The following is a 15,761-nucleotide window of genomic DNA, read 5'->3' on the forward strand; positions in this document are numbered from 1 at the left end:
GGGCATATTTGGGGCTAGAACAATAGAAAGGGCATCATGACAGGCAACAGTGGAGCTGATGAGAGGATGCAGGAGCTTGGAGCATAGTGGGTGGTAGATGAGCTGGTGCCAGGAGCAAGGTACATTTCATCTGCTGAGAATAATAAAAACCACAAGTCCAGGAGAATCCAAAGGAGCTCACGCTGCTACAAGGGAAGCTGCTGTGTGGCAGCAGGAGGGCGCAAGACCGTGACACAGCCCAGCGTTGGCTGCAGTGGGGTTGAGCATCCATACCGCATACAGTCCAGTGCACCAGGTAGGCTGCCCATGGCACACCTCCTCTCCTCTCCAGTACCAGGCAGGAGGAGCAGAGCTCTGAGGTTCCAGGAGAAAAACGGGAATGTAGGTGTCGGAGCAAAGTGAAGCACAGTAACAGAGGCTGCTGCAGTGCTCCAGAGAGAGGCCCACGGTGTACATTCATGCCTAGAGACTGTGGTCAAGCTACTCAGAAGGGAGCCGCGTCTCCTGAGAAGTAGACTCCGACAGCAGACCCGCTGCCCAGGCCTTAAGCCAGATGTGTCCCAGCCTCCATGGGACCTGGTCCAAACCCCAATGCTCACAGACATGGGAAGCACGGCAATGGCAGGAAGGCAGCACTGCTCGTCCTCTGAGCCCCAGCCCCTTTGTGAACAGCAGACACTGGGAACTTACTATTTGGCTTCCTATGCAACTTGGAATTAACAGGGCTCCTGTAGCTTGGCCCCCCACCCCGCCCTGCCCAGTTCTGGCTCTCATCTGACCTAACAGCTCCTGCACCCTGGCACCCAGCTGCGCATCCTGATATTGGTGCTGTGCAGCAGTGTTAAGAGCATATCTGAAACCCCCAGCTTCATTCAGGCCATCTTGGATCGAACATCCTCCATGAGTATGTGATCATGCAGGGGCAGGAGAGCACAAGGGGCTGCCGAGACTCCAGGGGCACGTTCTTAGCTAGAGCTTGGTACCACTCCCAGAGCAAACGTGGACAAACAGAGGCCACAGCTTCGCACTCAGCCATATCCACAGCGTCCATGCCAGGGGGGCCGGGGCAAAGCCCGGAGTACCAGGAGGCAGATAGTTCAGTAATTTTAGGCACCTGGAGATGTGGGAGACAGGGACCTGACAGCACACAGCCAGGATTGTAGCTGTCAGCAGGCTACCTTCAAGCCTGGGGGGGGCCCTGTCGCAGCAGCCCACTGGGCTTACTATCTGCACAGCATTAACAGGCCCACGCCTGAGCACCTGTGGGCCTGGGCAGTGAGGGAGTAGCAGGAAGGGGCACCCTCCCAGCCAGGGCCTCACCTTCTCCACTCCCCCAGGCACTGAAGCCCTGGAACATTCATGCCACTGGCTGTGAGGCGACTGCATTTATTGAACACACAAAAGGCTGGAAACTGGGTCCTGCTCCCCTCTCAGGGCTGTGGAGGGGATGGGGCATCTTCCACTAGAGGGAAAGAAGCCTTCTTCAGCGCCGTGTGTACCCAGCGCCCGCATGGATCCGTGTCCTCCTCTGTTGGGCCAAGGTGTCGCGCCGTGCCACGCTCCGGCTCTCGCCCCTGCGGGCGGCGAGCTCAGAGGAAGTCAAACACCCCGTAATTCTTTGCTGCTTGACAGAAGAGACACAAGAGGGTGAAAAGAGAAAGAGGAGATGTTTAGGGAAGGAAGGAGCGAGGCAGCAATGGCACACAGGCGGGCAGCACAGGCACCAGGCTGGATGCGGATTAATGGGGTTAGAAGGGGGAAGGGAAGGGAAGGGAGTTAAGGGCTCGTGCAAGCGGCAGCAACTTGCCTCTGCACACGCAGTCTGGAGGCAGCCGGGCCGGCGGGGCCTCGGCGCCCCCTCCCTCCACACGAGCAGGGATTAGAGTCAAGGTTTAGTTCAGTTTATTTTTTTCCCTTTTTTTTTCCGTTATCAAGACAAAATAAAAACAAAGAGTGAAGCTGGGGCTGGTCCTAGGAGACAAACCGACGGGGCGGCAGACAGACAGGGGGACGGGCGCTTCACATTACATCCACAAAAAACTCACTAGGGTTGCCCATGGCCATTCGGAACGACTGTCTACTGGCCGTCAGTTCTGGGGGCACAGAGGCCAGGTCACGGCCTGGCGGGGCGCCCGGGGGCCCCATAGCTGAAGGCGGCGGAGGCATCAGCAGCATAGGCGGGCTGTAGAGGGGAGGCAGGCCTGGTGGCCCATATGACTGCTGGCTGTGGTGACTGCGGAGGCTGTGGGCCAGGGAGTGCTGGCTGCGCTGGCTGTGTTGGCTGGCAGGCACCGAGCGCTCACTGGCTGCCCGCTCCCGCCTCATGCTACTCCGAGTAGTGTGATCCGACTCGCTGCCGCTGCCACCCGACTTGGACTCGCCGGTCTTTGGGTCTCTCTCCTTCCTCCTCTCACTGCCACTGCGGTTCGATCCGCTGCTTCGGCTTCCTAGGAGATGCATAAAGCTAGGTTAGGGAACGGTCCAGACAAGCACAGGCTTCCCGCCCCCATCTTCACGGCAGGGGGCAGCTGGAATAAAAGAGCCTCTCCTCCCCACATGCTAAGCTGACCATACTGGCAGCGGGGCAGGGCTGAACCATGCAGGAGCTGCTCCATGGGAAGTGCCTGTGTGCATGCTCTTACCCTGTAATAAGTAAAAGCCAGATGGCAATACAGGCCCCCCTTTCCCAGAGGTCTAAGCCACCAAGGATCAAACTTCCACTTATTGTGTCGTAAGTCTGTGTACAGACAACAGGCCAGCTGACACATGAAGAAGTCCTGCCCTCGTTTGTCTCATGTGAGGTTGCTTATGAGCCCACCCCCTCAAGCCAGGCTACAGCAGCTCTCCTAGCTCAGACCTCTCTGGCCTCCTTTTCTCACATTGTGCCTTGTAGCACACAGATCTTGCCTCTGGTAATGGCTTCTCCTTGAGGCTCCCAAGTTGCTGGTCACGCACCTCCCCAGCTGTGCCACATTCACAGCATGTGCGCATGCTGTTTGGAGAGAACGCTTTCCTCCTCCCGGCACATGACTCAGACCTTGGCTCCGTTTCCGAAGGTGTAAAAGCCAACCCCTGAGGCACGTCCCAGCTCCCTGCCCCCTTGCATTTACCTTCACTGTGTTGGCTGCCTGCACTGCCCCCTCCATAGCTGTAGCCTGGGTCAGGGAATCCTGGGTGTGGGTTGTACGGATGAGGCAGTGGATACTGGTATGGGAAAGCCATGGGCCACGGCGCAGCTCCTGGGTGAGGGAGAGGAGCCAATGTGTCCTGGTCAGAGGCTCCACTGGATCCATCATGGTCATGTAGGGAGAGGTTAGCCATGTCTGCAGACGCAAGCAGAGAACACAGATTAGTTCTGGCCTAGGCAGTGCAGCAGCTAATAAGCGGTAACTGGAAAGGCAAGAGGAGGTTTCCGGGGACCAAGGGGGGTCGTGCTCACCTCACCCAGGGGCAGCACCTATTAGCACTTCCTGGCTGGACCCTTGCCCAGGATGCATTAGAAGTTACTGCTCCCCATACACTCAGGGAGGGGGTTGTTGCTCTGCTAGTCAGAAACCAGCTCCGAAGAGCCTGTCAGAGCAAGCCAGAATGCATCCCCCTGCACCAGGTTTCTCTCCCCTCCCTGCTCATGCTCCTCATCTGAACAAAACCACTCAGATGAACCTAAGAGTCTCCCTTCCATAACGGAAATTCCAGTAGCACCAAGCAGAGCTTGTCACAATAGTTGAGGTCTAGCCTAGGACCATGGAAAAGCCATGTATTACTCCTCCCTTCTTGAGTTGGGAGGGGAGGCCAGACAGCAGCAGATGGGCACTGAAACGAGCTGCATACACTGGCACCAAGGACTGAAGAGCAGTAAGGAAGGGGCCTAGCCTGGTAGCAATGAGCTAGTGCTCAGAGAGCTGGTAGGGCAGAGTGGAGCTCTCTCCTCTTGCCCCCTCCCTAAGCCCGCCCCCACTGGAGCCCGCCATACTGCCACAGAGGTCCCCGAAGATGTAGTAGCACTGCTCTGAGAAGGTGATCTTGTTGACGGTGTGGCGGATGTAGCCGGCCTTCAGCAGATTGCTGGCATACTTGCGGGACTCTCGCCGGTCAGTGAAGCCTTCCACATGGTGATAGAGCCAGTCCACCACATCTGAACCTGCAGCAGGGAGTATCCCCCAATGAACGTGGTTAAACATGGCAGCAGAGGAAGGAGGGAGCCTGGGGGCAGACCAGGGTGATGACAGCTGGTCCCAAAAGTGAAGGACAGGAGAGGTCCAAGAGTAAGGTGTGGGGAGGAGGGTCAACATTTCAAACGGTTTCCCAGGCCTAACCAGCCCGATGAGCTAGATAGTATACAGTGATGAAGGCTGGCACAGGGAACCCACCAGCCCATCTCTGCATCTATCCCCACGCCCTGCCCTAAGGAGGCAGTGGCCACCTCTTACCGATGAAGGCGTTTGGGATGGTGATCTTCAGCCACATGCGGTCACGCACCTCCAGGCCGGACTCAGGTGAGGCCATGGCTTTGACAATGGTGGCCATGTCGCTGTGGATGGACAGGTGAAAGTCATCGAGGCCTGCAAGGTGGACGGAGGGAAGGAAGGCACAGATGAGAGGGGATGGAAAAAGTCATGGAGCCACATGGAGGTGTCGCACACAAGGGGATGGGCCAGGGAACAATACATCGCAGACTCGCCTTCTGACCCCTCTGATGCTGCAGAGCCCACCTGCCTGCTGCTGCCTCCCAGCTGCCTGCTGGCAGACTATGGCTCAGAGGCTCTCTCCTCCCTCTCAAAGCCAAGCCAAACTAGTCATCTTTCTCCAGCAGCAGCTGCTACAAAGCTTGCAATGTTCTAAAAGCTGCTACGCAGCCTACACCGGCTCCCCTGGGGAATTCAACTGGCACTTGCCCCACTGGCAAGGCTACAGGGAGCAGCTGGCTCATCTCTCCAGCCCAGGAAAGAGCTGGTGCTAAAGCCAGGTTCCATTCAGGTGCTTTCTTCCATGCACTCTTTACTGTTGGCACCAACACTCTTCAGTAAGACCCCCCCACAAAAAAGGAGTTTTAAATTAAATCTAATGATCTCACTATGCAAATCCCCTGACCCCCGCTTACAGCTCCTCTGCTCGGAAGACCCCAGATCTGTGAGAGCCAAACCACTGCTTGGCTATCACTCCTCATCTGAGCCCTCACATGCTTTACAGGCCTATTTGTTGTGCAAAGAGCAGTGGGCCCTGGCCCACCAAGAGAGCTCTAAGTCTCCCTCAATCAGGGAGGCCACAAGAAGTGCAATGAGAGATTCTGGGGGACAACTGAGAAAACAAGGATAAGAGTGCAGGTCAAAGGTTAATAGTGAGGGTTGCAAGGGGGATGGGGTGCACCAAGCAGAGCATGCCAGCCAGTGCTCACTGTCCTTCAAACACGTCCCCGGAGCCTCTGGACACCAGCCAGCGAAACTCTGCCCAAAGATATATGCAGGGAAGTGACAGGAAAACAGCCCAACCGTTGTTCAGGCTGCCCGTGGCCAGAGCATCCTTCCTGGTCTGGTAGATAAGTTTGGCTGAAGCCAGGAGGAAGTCCAAGGACTTGGCGGGGTCACCGATGGGGAGGGCATAAATGAAAAGGGGGTGGGTGGGGAAAGAAGTGCGGCCAGAACCTGATGAGGAGGAGGTTCCTGAGATGGTGGAGGGGCTGTAGCCTGGCATAATCGAGTTAGGCAGATGCTAGGGTCTCCCTCTACTGACAAAATGGGCAGGTGTTGGGGGTGTCAACACATACATGCAGGAGCTGCCAAATGAAGCCTTGGGTGGCTTGTGGGATCCAGGTTTAATACAGGATGGGTCCACCGGGGACTCTCATCCTCACCAAGGGCGTTTCACCACTTGGTGTCTGGGTGGGACACGAGGACAGGAGTGGTCGGACCATGAGCATGTAGAGCTGGTAGCAGCAGACTGTGCAGAAGCACATGGGCCTGGTGTCCCCTGACCTGCTGAGGTGGTCTTACAGGAACTGGAGGTTCACCTGGCACTTGTCTGACCCTAGTACCTAATGCCTTCTGCCTTTGACAGGGTGCTCCTGCCTGGGCCCAGCCTCTATTGCCCTTGCAGGGGACCAAGAAATCTGACACTAATTTGCCCAGCCCGTGATGCCACTTTCCCTGGGCTACTGGGTAGGTCTTTTCTTAGTTTTCCGCATTCAGATGCTTCTATTCCTGGCTTCTCTCCTGGTCCCTGGAGTGGAAGGAACTCCCCGCTTCCTCCAAACCCTAGCCCTTGCAACAGGGAGCTGTGGCTCTGTGGCCACTTCCCTTTCCCCCCAGGCCGCTTCCCCCCCACCTCTGGTTTCTGCCTGCTCCGATGTATTGCTCCCATCAGGCACAATGGGGTGCTGGCAGGCACAGCACAGGTGACCTGAAGCTGTGCTGCGAGGGGAGCACGCAGGCATGAGGACTTACGTTCGGTCTCTGGGATGGAGCTGGTGATGGAGGAGCTGGTGGAAGTGATTGTGCTCATGGATGGGCTCATACCGTACGCTGGGTAGGTTCCGGTCATCGCCGCCGTGTGGGAAACCCAGGCTGCAGGGTCGATGGGTCGGATGGGCTCACCTGCAGCAAATAGAAGGGCAGTCAGACGTGGTCTGAGAACCGTCCCCTTGTTACTGCTGCCTCTGGGGGGCACCCTGCACAGCCCCCACCAGCCATCCCCAGCATCAGCCGGGACTCACCCGGATCGGAGCATGGAGAGTCTGGCCCAGCCCAGATCCGCTGGGGAGCAACTGGGAGAGAAAGAAGAGAGGGAGGGTCAGCAAAAAGGGCACAGAGGGAGAGAGTCCCCTGATGGCTCAGTGACAGCAATCTTGGGGGTGCTTCTCCTTCCTCTGGAGCTCCAAGAAGGTGACCCCCACCCTCGTCAAGGTGACGTGTCCCCAGCACGATCTGGGAGGAGGACTGGGCAGAGTGGGGTGGCAGCTGTCCTGGCTGTGGGCTGCCAGGAGGTCTGCTCCATACTGGGGCCCTGAGCTCAGACCAGGGGCCTCAACCCCAAAACAAGCCTGTACCAAAGCATTGCCTAAATCAGCCCACACACAAGGAGACACAAACAAGATGGCACCCATAGCAGGGCTCTTGCAGGGGCCAGGCCCTGCTGTGGACAGCAGGCAAGTGATCCACTTACTTCTGGGTAAGGAGAAGCAGCCCCGGGGGCTGGGGTCCCAGCACTTGGCAACCGTCAGGGTGATTGGTCTGTGGCACAAACACAAGAGCAGTTATTGCAATGCATGGCCCAAGCTGGGCTGCTCAATATGAGACATGGGACATGCTGGCCCTCTCCACAGCCTGCTTCAGAAGCAGTGTAAACTCAAAGAATGTGCCAGCACAGCTGGTCCCCTCCCAAGCCAGCGGTCATGTTCCCCCAGCCAGCACAGACAGACAGTAACCAGGTGGGCAATGGAAACTGCAGCACTGCAAGCTGGATTAAGTGGGAAGGATGGACATTAGGGACAGGAGCACGTGGCTCAGGAGCCTCTGACCAGGTAACTCTGCTGCCTAGAGCTAAACGCAGGAGTCAGGAAGACGCTAACAAAAAGGGCCGGAGATGAGCCCTGGGCTGCCTGCCTAGATCTGGTGCACAATGGGGATGGAGGAACTGCCTACAGAGGACAGCAGGGAGCTAAGAGCCCAAAGGCAAGCTGTGCTGCCAGCAGCTGAGGAGCCAGAGCAACAGGACAGCAGCTGGTGAGGAGATGCAGGCTTGGGAATGACCCACCCCCAGGGGAGAAGTGGTGGGTGGGGGATGAGGGGGAAGGCACCTACCCTGGCTTGTGTACGATTTCCCTCAGCACCCGTACAGCATCGTCGTTGCTCATGTTCTCAAAGTTGATGTCGTTCACCTGCAAAGACGATGGATCTGAGACAGGACTGCAGACTGGGCTCAGTCATGAGGGAGGGGGCTTCCCCCTCCAAGAGACATAACTGGGGCCAGCCTAAGAGTAGGGGCTGGGGCTGGGGCTGGGGCTGGGGCTGTCCAGAGCTTTCACTGTCACTGCCCCAGCCCTGGGAACAGGGGGCACAGCCATGCAGTACCTGCAAGAGCATGTCTCCAGGCTCGATCCGACCATCCGCTGCCACAGCACCCCCCTTCATGATCGAGCCAATGTAGATGCCACCATCCCCACGCTCATTGCTCTGCCCCACGATGGAGATGCCCAGGAAGTTGTACTTCTCTGCAGGAGGAAGGGGTATGGTGAGCAGGAAGGAACAGAGGAGCCTTGTACCCATCAGCCCAGATCCAATCTAATCTCCATGCGCTGGTCAAAAGTACCTCCCAACCTTCCCATTCTCCATTTGTTTCCTTTGCCTTCCCTGCTCCATTCTTATACAGTTTGTCTTTCATCTTTTCAAGCTCCTTGGTTCTGCTTGTCCCCACCACCTACCCTCCTGACAATGAGGGCAATTAATGCCCGCACTCCCAGCGCTCCTCCCTCACTCTGCAGTGGAAGGACCCCCATGTCGCCAAGGAAAAGGGGGTATTTTGGGCTTGAAGCCAGAACTTTCTGCCTCTGTCCTGTTGTCTTCTCAGGTGAGCTGACCACCCAGGCAGAAAGCAGCTGGGAGCAACAGTGAGATCAGATGGGACACGGGGTGTGAGGAGACCAAAACCCCTCCTCAGACAGGTCCCAGGGTTAGAAACTCCTCTCCTACCAGTGTAACCCTGACCCCAGCTCTGGGAGCTGCCCAGTCCCTGGGGAGACTCGTGCTTCAAGCCTAGCCGGTCCCATCATCTCCTTGCTCCTCCGTGCCCACTCAGTCCGCACCACCCCCCGGCCCAGTCCCTCCCTGCTTCTTTGCTCCACCACCTGATCTCACTTTTGGAGCTGCTCCCTAGGTCAGGCCAGGATCCAGTGCAAGAGGCACCATTGGGTGTCCCCACTCACCCATGTTCAGCGTGACTGTGATGATGTTCAGAGACATAGTGGAGTCCGTGATGCTGCTGAAGGATGACGACTGCAACACAGCAAAACCCTGTGAGATGCCCCCTGCTCACTGCCCTCTGGCCCAGGGACCAACCCCTGACTTGCCTCCAAATCTTCTCCTTACTCCCCACTGTCCCTGGGTTCCCTGCTGTCCCCTGTAGCACTGTCCCCATGGCCTCGCCCTGTCTAGCACAGGAAGCTCTGCAAAGACAGAGCAGGGGCTGCTGCATCCAACTCATTCCCACCAGCAGCAGGACAAGAGAAGCCTTTCATCCCCATGGCTGGGGTTACACTGGCTTGGGAAGCTGTCTGGGACTATTTCCAGCAGGGTCTCAGTGTCTGGGCTTAGTTTGTGCTCACCAGGCATTCTGCTGAGCCCCTGTGGGCAGGGGGTAACCTGGCTCACCCACGAGTCTGCCTCAGACTCCAGAAAGCCCAACCCCTGCCCCGCAGTCAACCTCTGCCAAGCACCCAGGCCAGGAGTACCCGCTCGATGCGCGGAGTCTTCTGTTTCCGTCGGCGTCGCTTGTGCCTCCTCATCAGGCGAGAGGCGCTGCTCTGCTCTGTGGAGCTGCTAAACCTACAGGCAAAGGGGAGGGTCAGCACTGAAGCCACATGCAGGTGGGGCTCTTGGCATCAGCATGCCACAGGCAAGGGCAATCTGTGACCGAGAGAGAGGGCCACCAGTGCAGCTACGAGCATGAGGAGCAGAGGTGGGGGGTCATTGGTAGACCCACAAGTGTGGAGAGCAGAGGACCATCAACAATGGTGGACACTGCTGGTCAGGATGGCAGGCCACTGGCAAGGATAAAGAAGCCCCCAAACACAGGGTTACAGTGTCTTGCTCTAGCATCTACCTTGGCATAAGGGGCTGAGGAAGAGCCCATGTTCTCCCAGGCCCCGTGTTTTCCCTACCTGCTGGTGGAGTCATCCTCATCCGAGTCAAAGAAGCTGGTGGTCTCCAGCTCGCTGCTCATGAGTGTGGAGGAGCTCTCGTATCCTCCTAGGTCTCGGCGCCGCTCTCCCTTTGCCGTCCCATTCACCCGGGGTGCTGGGGAGATGGAGCAGTCAGCACCCATGGCAGGGGCTGTGAGATGCCTGTGCAGCCCTCCCTCCTGTGAGCAGCACCAGGGGGCTCAGGGCTCTGCAGTGAGAGGAATTCCCCAAGGAGGACCTGGCCTTCAAATGATGTCTGGTGGGGTGGGCTGCTGGAGGTGCCACCCCAACCATGGCCCCTGGCCCCTGGGTACTCCCCTGCCTCTCTAGATAACAGGAAGGTGAACCACTGGGAACAAGAGCTGGAGCCACAGGATCCCCAGACAGTGAAGCAGGTTGCCACATGGTCCCTCTGGGATGGAGTGGCCTGAAGGTAGGGAGAGTTCAGGGTGGTGCTTTTTGGGAACAACTCCCCTCTGCTGGTGAGTGCCTGAATCTGTGCAGGGGTCTCAGCCCTCCTCTGTCACTGGTGGACACCCAATAGCAGCTTCTATGGGATAGTTGCCCAGTAGGATGCAACCCCAATCCCACTGGTCTCTCTAGGAGCAATAGTTGCTCTGCCCCGGAGGACTCTCGTCAGTAGCTTTGAAGTGATGCAGGGTGGGAGACTGAACTTCACTTCTGTCTGCATAGGCCTGGACACAGTGGTCCCCCATGCAGCCTGCACAGCCAGGACCAACGGCTCAGCTGCAACCCATAGTGGCTTTGGATGGGGTGTGGCACTCACCGTGCTCAGGCCCATCTTTCCGACGAGGCCGCTCCCGCTGAGATGACACCACAGAGTCCGTCTCTGTGTCATTATCCAGGTTCTCCCGACTCCCACCAGTGTTGGGGCTGTGAGGGGTGAAGAGGATGGATGTGTCCAACATGTCCAATGTCTCCTCCTCCAAGGGCACTTGGACCTCCCAGCTCCCCTTGCTCTGACGTACCCCAGCTCTTCTGCACTTCCACTTGTCTCCTCCCTTTTGAGCTACACGCTGGGGCTCCTGGAGGAAAGTGTTCACTGTTCCCTTGGGAAGGAGGGAGCCTAGGGAGCTTAGGGTGTACCCTACATGGGGCACTCAGGAGAGTTGGGGTGTAATCAAAGGCCCACCCTGCAGGGGGTAGGAGGCTAGAGGATTTGGGAGCAGACAGAGGGGATGAGGGGACTGGGGCCACGATAAGTTTCCCTACCTCCTGCCAAAACCTCAGTGGAGTCTGAGAGTGAGAAAAATGACAGAAATTTTTCCTGTGTGATGGGCAATGAGGCATTGAGGGAGCAGCAGCAGATGGGATGTGTTCTCCTGCTGTTTCTATCATGCCCGGTTAGTCAAACCAAAGAACTTTGGAGCCCCTCTTTCAATTCCTTCTCAGCCCCACCACTGCCCGGGGACCCTATCCTAGCACTCCTTTCTCCCCACCACTGCAGCCTCTGTCAAGGAAAGTAACTAATCCTGGCCCTGGCTGCAGCTCCGGTCAAGAAAAGTAGCTAATACTCCAGCTCCTGTCTTTGCATTCCTTTCCACATCCCAAGTACAGAAAAACAGGACAGTATGGACCCCTTCCGCTCTGAACATGCGTCCTAGGGAAGCCTGATGAGATGGGTCCTCTGGTGGCTTACTGGAATGAGGGGGGCCTGGAGTCTCCAATGCCTCCAGTGCGCTCCATAGAAGGCGGCAGCTCTGGCTGGTTGTCGGCACAGACTGACCCAGCATCTGAATGCGACCCCTCTGCAGACACGAGCTGGAGAGAGAAGACAGAGAGAATGAGATGGCTCAGGCTCAGAGTGGGAGCCCCAAGCACAAGAGACATCTACAACTACACCGGACATGGGACGAGCCTGCCTTCCAGATCCCCTACCTGTAGGAGATGATAGTAAGGCCAGCTCTGGAGCAGACCCCACTCTGCCTCCCCAAACACACTAAACCCTCAGCCTCAGTCAGTTGAGCTGGTTTGGCCATGGCCTACAAACTCTCCAGTGATTAATACCCTGTCCACCACAAACTCACCACCTGCACACGACTGTGTTGAACTGGCTATGAAGAAGCTTCCATTGTACGGGTGTTGGGAATACATTCGGCAGAGCTGGGCTCCCATCCAGATTAGGACCTTGCTCTTAATATATAAACCACCAACTGCCCTTTATTTCCAGGCTCAGAGACTGGAACACAGCCTTTGACCTCCAAGCAGATTGCTAGTTGGGTCAGGACAGGAGACTGAATGCTCAGGGGAGCAATGCCATGTTTGAAATGGTTCCTGCTAAATCATTTCTACTTGCATTTGCTCCCTCCAGCTGGCCATCCAACTGTGCTGGGAGGTGTTTTAGCTAGCTCTGTGTTTAAGTCTGGCTTTCCACTTTGACCCCCAGAAAGACGGGGACCCAGATCTCTGATTCCCAAGCCACCCAAACTGTTCCAACACAGCCCCCACAACAGAGGAGCCAAGGGCTGAACAGACTATGGAAACAGCTCTCCGCTCAGCTGAGCCAGGATTCCTTGAGGGAGAAGGATGAAGCTCACTCTTGAGGGAAATCGACTTCAGTCCAAGAAGACTGCACATTTGGCCCCTTCCACCACCTCCTCTCCCAGCTCCAGGTCCTGGCTGCCTCGACCATGCTTCCTCCATCCCCTGACCTGGGAAGGATTCTAGCACCGGACCTCAGTCTTGGTTCAGTGCAGCGACAGCCCTGGAACAGAGTGAGGGCAAGCCTGTGGAAGCACTGCACTGGACCGGGTTGGAAATGTGAGATGCTACAACCAGCCAGAGCAGGGTCAGGCCTCCACGTGCTCACTCATGCCCGAGTGAGTCCCAGTCTTTGCTACTTATTGGTAGCCACGAGCCAAGACAGGGCCTGATCATGGGTCACACAGGAGATGCTCCAACACAGGCTCAGATGCAGCTCTGGAGAACATATCTTCAAAAGAATCGCCAAAGGCGTGAGGGGACAGAACTGGCTGGCAAGAAACCAGGGGCATGTATACACAGACCTTTCCATCCCGTGATGCACCAGAGATCCGGCAGGATCTGCGCACTGTGTCACATGCAGTTGCACAAGTGGCAAAATGCACATTAGTGCACAGAAAATCGTGGCGGTGCACCTTTGAACTAAAACACCTTCAATGTGTTTGAGTTCAAAAGCGTGCTCCCACTTTCTCAGCGCTGACGCACATCTCGCCACTTATACAACTATTTGCACCACAGGCTTTTAAAAGCACCCGGCACTGTTGTGCAACCATGTGTACAAATGCCCCAGGATTGCAGTGGGATACTGTTCTCTCCTGGCTGTGGCTGCAGAGGATGCAACTGCAGCTCTGCTTCCTGCCAGCTGAGGGCACCACATGTAGCCAAAGGAAGGGTGGACCAAATGCTCAACCCTACCGCCAAGGCCTGGCTCCAGGGATCTGGTGGGTGAGCTCAAGGAGAGCAGCAGGGCCTGGCCAGCTCAGGGAAGGGGACTGGCTGTTGTGCCCAAGCCGGCTCCTCTGACTGCTCAGGATTTAGGGGCCAGCACACGAAGCATGAGGCTTGGGAGCTGAGAGAGCACCAGTGGATGCTGCTGGATGGGGCCAGGCAGAGAACTGGATCCAGGGAGCAGCCTAACAGTGCCACAAGGGGCTGTGGGACCAGTGCCCACTGCCACCAGGGAAGCTTTCCTCCCTCCTTCACCGTCAGGAAAGATCCAACCTCAAATCCACCCCCTTCCACTCTGGCTAAAATTAGCCCCAGGCTCCTGAAATAGGCTCACTCCAGCCCGACTGGCAGCAACAGCAGCAGAGTGCGCAGCCCCCAAAGTCGCCCGCCGCAGGGGGAAGTGGAGTGCGAGGAGGAGGGGGGCAGGTCATCAGCTGTCGAGAGGGGGCCGAGAGCGGTGTTGCCTGCTGCCAGCTCCAGCACTTGGGAACGCAGCTCCATGCGTCTGACCCGCATTCAGAAACTGGCGGCAGGTAGAAAAAATAGGAGCTGCACAGCAAGGATTCAGAGCCTCTGGGACCTGCCACTAGAGCTTGAGAAAACAAAGGCAGCTGGGCAGGGAGAAAAGCAGGCGACTACAGACAGATGCAGCAGTAATAAATACTGGGTGGGGAGAGAGGCCTGGAGGAGCTCTGTGCTGTGCCCATGAGCCACGAGGGGGAGAATTTCAAACAGTTCAGCAACCGGACCCTGCGGGTACGGGGGGGCCTTATACCCAGATACTCATCATAGGATCACCCCAAGCACCCAAGCAATGGCTCTTACTCCCCTTATCTTGTTGCTCCTGACCCAACCACAGCCAGTGAGTTGCCCCAGGGGCATGGGAGCAGAGCAGCAGAAACGTGAGCCTATGCCTCGCTCTGGCCTTATGCCAAATGCTGCCCCCCTCCCACACTGTATCTGGGTAGCTGGTCATTCATACCTGGTCATTGGCCCAGGAGCCAGCGGTGGCTGGACGTGATGTTAGCCACAACGTGCCCCTTTGTGCCACTGGCTGCAGGCACTGGCATGCTTTGCCCAAAGCATCCCAGTGGGCTGCTAGGCTCGGCTGGGCCCTTGACTTTAGGTTGAGAAGAGACTCAGCTCTCCAGGGTAGGGGCCAAGGAGGCATTGGGTCTGATCTAGGCAAAGCTGAAAGAGACTGGTAGCTGCCCTCACAGTGGGGAACTGCTTGGTGACCTGTGGGGAATGCACTGCCTTGCTGGAGTTCAGCTCAGCCTCGAGCGGGCAGACCCTGGCAGTCATCCAGCACTAAACTCAGCCTCAGCAGAAGGCAAGGGCCATAGAGGCTAAGCATCCCTCTCACCCCAGCAGGTCCCCTTCAGGACAGAGGGAGGATGCCAACAGGGAGCTGAATATGTGTGTGGCGTGACATGGAGGGAGAAGCTGGCCCTGCAGCTGCCCATGCAGTGCCTGCAGTCTTCAGGGCAGTCAAATCCAGCCCATTTCAATAGCACAACATTCACTGGACCCCTCTGCGGCAGTCCTCAGGGGGGAAGGCACAGCTGCCATAGGGACACAGCGGTTGCTGTGGGCAGGCCTGGAGCAGTGCCATGAGGATGAACTATACTGGGTGGCAGCAAAGCAGCTTTAGAAGGTTCTTGTTTAACACAGCACAAAAGGCTTGGGACTCTCTCTCCATAGGAGTGGGGGGATCCTGACCAGTCTTCCTCCAGGATTCAGGCCTAGGAGGACAGGACACAGCCCTCTCGGCCCATCAGCTCCTCCTGGGCTTTGTCTTATGTCGATACCAAGTACAGTTGTCCCAGGTCTTGACCTGGGACTCTGCAAAGCAGATGGCATTTTCAAAGACACTTATATAGCTTGGAGGAAGCAGACAGACAAGGACAGGCCATCACATAAGCTGCTTACCCAAGACACCACCCTGCCATTGAAACAGGGAAGCTTGGCATTATCGTCCGAGATCTCTTCCTTCACAACCCTGCGGAGAAAGAACAGGGCAGGTTAGAACCAAGGCCCAAAACCCATAGCTAAGGTCCACCAACCTGTTCCACCTGGTGGGGAACCAATCGCATTCAACCACAGCCCGGTCACAGGGCCAGGAGTGGAGAGGAGAGGTGGAGGGGGGAAAAAAAGAAGCTATTCCCACAAGGGACCCTGGGCTGCAGAGTCAGTCTTGCAACACAAGAGAAAAAATGGCTAGCTGCTGGTTCAAGGAGAGAAGCCAGAGAGGCAGCAGTGAGCATCAAGCTGCTCTACTGTCTCAGCAAAGTGCGGGGCATGGGAGGGACAGAAGCAAGCAGGGCAGACAAAAAAGACAGAAAAAAGATCAAGTCAGATCTGCATTTCAAGCATTTTCTTTTTTTTTTTAAATAATAAGCCTCTTTGTGATAACTGG

General features: G+C 56.8%; 1 protein-coding gene across 2 annotated transcripts in view; it reads right to left on the reverse strand.

Annotated features, from left to right (window-relative positions):
- DVL3 (dishevelled segment polarity protein 3) overlaps positions 1–15,473 on the reverse strand; it is a 16,234-nt gene extending 761 nt beyond the window's left edge. Inside the window, exons 1-16 of one of the 2 annotated variants that reach the window (XM_019503401.1) lie at positions 15,275–15,473; positions 11,553–11,674; positions 10,680–10,786; positions 9,872–10,007; positions 9,443–9,536; positions 8,918–8,987; positions 8,067–8,206; positions 7,797–7,873; positions 7,159–7,226; positions 6,710–6,760; positions 6,441–6,590; positions 4,431–4,562; positions 3,974–4,141; positions 3,111–3,323; positions 2,046–2,447; positions 1,374–1,621 (exon numbers count right to left, since the gene is read on the reverse strand). In XM_019503401.1, coding sequence (XP_019358946.1) covers positions 1,590–1,621; positions 2,046–2,447; positions 3,111–3,323; positions 3,974–4,141; positions 4,431–4,562; positions 6,441–6,590; positions 6,710–6,760; positions 7,159–7,226; positions 7,797–7,873; positions 8,067–8,206; positions 8,918–8,987; positions 9,443–9,536; positions 9,872–10,007; positions 10,680–10,786; positions 11,553–11,599 — 1,887 coding nt within the window. In that variant the 5' untranslated portion in view covers positions 11,600–11,674; positions 15,275–15,473 and the 3' untranslated portion in view covers positions 1,374–1,589. Of the gene's footprint in view, positions 1–1,373; positions 1,622–2,045; positions 2,448–3,110; positions 3,324–3,973; positions 4,142–4,430; positions 4,563–6,440; positions 6,591–6,709; positions 6,761–7,158; positions 7,227–7,796; positions 7,874–8,066; positions 8,207–8,917; positions 8,988–9,442; positions 9,537–9,871; positions 10,008–10,679; positions 10,787–11,552; positions 11,675–15,274 lie in introns of those variants that run through there. The other variant, XM_019503402.1, reaches the window with a different exon arrangement.
- Between the last annotated feature and the right edge of the window lie 288 nt (positions 15,474–15,761).

Source organism: Gavialis gangeticus, unplaced genomic scaffold (genome assembly GCF_001723915.1).
Source record: "Gavialis gangeticus isolate Ggan-Ray unplaced genomic scaffold, GavGan_comp1, whole genome shotgun sequence".
NCBI lineage: Eukaryota > Metazoa > Chordata > Crocodylia > Gavialidae > Gavialis > Gavialis gangeticus.